Consider the following 4,036-nt stretch of genomic DNA (forward strand, 5'->3'; position numbering starts at 1 on the left):
CCCCCCCAGCAAGGTGCTGCTGGGAGAGAAACCTGAAGCGGCAGCAGCATCCTGCACCACTGGAGGCCAGTGTGCACAGTGGCCACAGCCGTGCCAGAGCCAGTGGCCCCTCCAGGCCCACAAGAGGTCAACTGCCCACCTGGAAGCCCCCCTCCCCAGCCAAGCCCAAGCCCCACCTTTCCTTAGGGGCCCTAAGAATTCCCATGGAATGGAAGGGGAGAGCCTCGGGAGCCCCAGGAGCCAAGCCGCCTGCCCTGCCGTACCCCACCCTTTTCACCCACACGCTCAGAGAAGGTGGACCCCCGACAGGAAACAGGCACCCACCCTGCCAACACGCTCAGCAGCAGGGGACCCTGCTCTAACCCCAAGGCCACGCTCCCCCACCCCTCCACCCACCCACACAGGGCAGGCAGAGGCGGGGCTCTGAGTCTGGCAGTGTCTCAGGGTCCCTCTCCCCACAGTCTGGCCACACCCTCCCAGAATGTGCTCCCTCAGCAGAGCCCCCTGGCCCTGGGCCTTCCCTCCTGGACTGCGCTGGGGTCTGGAGTTGGCACCCAGTTTTCCCTTCCTCACCAAGCACGCTGGGGGCCCACTCACAACCCGCACCCCACCCCCACCTGCTTTTCTGGCTTTGCCACTCCCAACTCACACCAGGTTCCGGGGCTTGGAGCCCTCCCCCAGCCCAGGTCCCTAACCCTTAAGCAAGGCCCCTCCCAGCAGGAAGCACAGACGGCTGCCAGGCAGAGCCTAACTGGCCCAGCTGGCTGGAAGCCCCTAACCGAGGAAGCCAGGATGGGATCTCTGACCTCTCCAGACAGAACACCAAAGGCGCCTACCCTGCAGCCCCAGGACGTTACTTAACCTCCAGTTACTTGACCTCCAAGTCTGTGAGAGTGCTACACTCAGAGCGAGCCCTGAAATCTCCCAGTGTCTCTACATCCCAGCTGAAGGCTGACCGCTTAGCGGCAAGTCTGAGCAACAACACGATTTAGTCTAGCCACACGGGCTGGGCACTGCATTGGTTCTCAAAAAACTTCGCTGAACGGATAAAAAGCTTGTGAAAGAGACTCACAGGAGCACGCAGCGGGTGCTCCTGCGCCAGCTTCTCGCAGCTCAGCATCTGCAGGGCCACACTCCTGTCGCCGTTCTCCTGTCTCCCCAGCACTGCCCTCCCCAAACTGCACGCGCTCCGCATTAAAATCCCCCTCCTGAAGCTGCCCAGCCTCCGCCCTTGCCACCTCCTGCTCCCTGCAGCACGGTGCGGCCCTATCACCCCATCCTCCGATCGTCTGTTTGCCAGTCTGTCTTCCCCAGGCTGAGCTCTGGAAGGCAGCAATACGTGAATGTGAACTCTAGCTCTGTTCCCATTTTAGAAACGGGGACACTAAGGCTCAAAGAGTCAATCCCTGTCCAAGGCCACACGGAGAGTAAACAGTGCTGAGGCCAGTGCCCCTCACGCTGCCCCCAGGAGTCCCTCCTCAGTCAGGCTCCGAGGGCCAGGACGGGAGGAACAGGACTTGTGGTTTCTTCTCTGCAGAAGGAGGCAGGAACAAGAGCCCCCACCTTCTAGTGATCAGTCCCAGGGGGCACTGGCCCTCAGCCCCAGTGGGCAAGGCAGGCAAGCCGTGGGGTGGGACTGACTGCTGGAGGCCAACAGGCCAAGCCAAAAAGGGCAGGGCAGCAGGTCCCCCGGGTAAACTGAACTTTATTCCTTCTTCACTCCTCGACTCTCGAGAACTGCCCTGCCAGCCCTTCCACGGGGGCGAGCTGCTGATTCAAAGGCACTGCCCTCACCTCCGCCCCCACCCCCACCCCCACCCCCACCCCCCCGGCAAACAATGAGGACTCCGGGAAGGCAGCAGGCCTGTCAGCTCAATAATGCAAAACCCTGTTGCTCTGAGTCCACGACAGCTGACTTCAAGTGGATCGGAGGCTGTGCTTATTAACAAAATGAGAAATCTGATCTATGGAAAGAAAACACTATGTGAGGATTAATCCAGGACTGCAGCTTGTGGAGAAGGCTGGGCTGCTGGCCAAGACCAGGCAGAGAGGTTGGGACGGTGCCTACCTGTCCCCGGCAGGTACCTCGCTGCAGGACAGGGCATATCACCTCCACCCCACCTGCGCTGCCTTCTCTCCTTCCAGCCACTGCAGCAATCATTTCGGTTTTGCTTTAATTAAAGGCCTGGCTCCCTCGGGCTGCTTCTTCCTCTACACAGAGCCAGCAACAAGAGGGAGATTTTTCTTTTCAGGAATCGCTTGTAAAAGCCGAGAGACTAATTTACAAGTCCCAACAACTGGCAGGAAAACACTGCAGGAAGAAATCCTGGGTGCACACCAGCACTTGAATCAACTGGCCAGAGGATGGTCACTCAGCAACACCTCAAAACTGGCCCGCAGGAAGCAGACCAACCTGGGCGCACTGACCCCAAGGCAGGCAGGCAGGTAGGAAGCCCCCCTCCCAGCCTTCCTAGGCTACTACCTGCCCATGGACCTAGAGATTTCCACAATAAGCACAACCACACAGGACTGATTTCACTCACAGGCAGGGCAACCTACTCCAGGGGCAAAGGACTCAGTTCAGCCCCCAAGTATCAGCCTCCCATTCCCCCCACCCCCTTGGTACTAAGAGCCCGCTACACCAGCAATCTCACCACACAGCTTTGTCTCTGGAGGCCAGCCTGAGGCCGGCCCATCTGCTTTTTTTTTTTCAGAACATGCCAGCAACCCTGCTCTGCTGAGCGTTAAGCCCGCTCCTTGAGCCAGGGCTACAGACCAGCCACATGGCCTGTGCTCCTGAAAATGTCTGCTGAAAGGCCCAGGGAGTCCAGACGCTGGCAGATGGGAACGGAGAAAAAGAAGTAAAGCCAGGAGCCAGGAAGCAATAAATGCTAGCTCCAGAAAGGTCCAGCTCCATCCCTCGAGCGGGGGTCCCTGGAGAACACCCCCAAGTTCAGCCTAGAATCTCTGGAGGCCCCTCCACTACCTGCCAGCTCTCCCCCGCCCCCCTGCACAAGAGGCACAGCCATCCCCACATCAGTCAACAATCTACAGCCACAGGATTCCTATGGGCAAAGCTCTGCCCCTCCCCCCTACCACATATGTCAGAGAGGTGGCCTCCCCGGGTTACACTCCTCCTGCCGGGGTGGGGGGGGCCGGGAACCTAGCTTTCCAGATGTGCTTGGCAACCCTTACTAGAAAAGGCACTGGAGGTGGAGAAACACGGATAAATAACTTCAAAACCGTTCCGGGCCATCCGGATCCGCACTGGGCTCCCTTCCCTAGGCAGTCCCACGCTGTTCTGGGTGGGGCCGCTGCGAGCATTATCTGGCCGCGTTCCCTCCTCTCCGTAAGTCACTACCCCCCAGGGAGAGGCATCCCCGCCTCCCTCTACGCCAGCTAAGCCTCTGTGAATATGAACCATCTCAGTAGATAAACAGAGAGTGACAAGCTGGGGCCCTTCAGCCCCCTCCCTCTGCCAGCCGGTCCCATCCCCCTGCCAGCCGACCCCCTCCCCCAAGCCCATCTCTCTTCCTGCCAAGCGGCCGCCTGCTTAAGAGAGGTCTGGGGGCAGGGCAGCGAGCCCACCAGCCGCAGGGCCCGGCCCTCGGGGAGCGGCCCCTCCAGGCCTGCCCCTACCATGCCCGCGCGCAGCCGTCCTCCTGCGGGGAAGGGGCCGGGGAAACGACACGGACGGCGCGGGGCCGCAGTCGTGGACACGGCGAAACGCTCCGCGAGGGGCGGCGGCGGGTGCAGGGCCGCCCGCATAATAGGAGCCCGCCTGTCAGGCAGCGCCGCTCCCCGACCTGCTCGGATTAGACCGCGGATGCAGAGGCACAAAGAGCCGGCGCCCGCCTCCCCGCCGCCCAGCTCCGCACACCCGCGCGCCGGGGCTTTGTGCCAGGACCGCGCCGCCTGCCCAGGGCCACAAAGCGCCGCAGGCGGCAGACCAGCCGGGGGTCCCGCCCCCTCCCACGCGCGCAGCAGCCCCAGGTCTCCGGGCGCGCGCCCGCCCACGCCCCTCTCCCGGGGGCGC

The 4,036-nt window shown here is 61.9% G+C and overlaps 1 protein-coding gene across 1 annotated transcript in view; it reads right to left on the reverse strand.

Annotated features, from left to right (window-relative positions):
* Positions 1 to 4,036, reverse strand: part of LOC103080005 (RIMS-binding protein 3C) — a 23,130-nt gene that overhangs the window by 502 nt on the left and 18,592 nt on the right. Inside the window, exons 5-7 of the mRNA XM_007451048.1 lie at positions 3,589 to 4,023; positions 1,564 to 1,643; positions 1,073 to 1,248 (exon numbers count right to left, since the gene is read on the reverse strand). Of these exons, the coding sequence (XP_007451110.1) occupies positions 1,073 to 1,248; positions 1,564 to 1,643; positions 3,589 to 4,023 (691 nt within the window). The remainder of the gene's footprint in view (positions 1 to 1,072; positions 1,249 to 1,563; positions 1,644 to 3,588; positions 4,024 to 4,036) is intronic.

Source organism: Lipotes vexillifer, unplaced genomic scaffold, assembly GCF_000442215.2.
Source record: "Lipotes vexillifer unplaced genomic scaffold, Lipotes_vexillifer_v1.1 scaffold1783, whole genome shotgun sequence".
Lineage (NCBI taxonomy): Eukaryota > Metazoa > Chordata > Mammalia > Artiodactyla > Lipotidae > Lipotes > Lipotes vexillifer.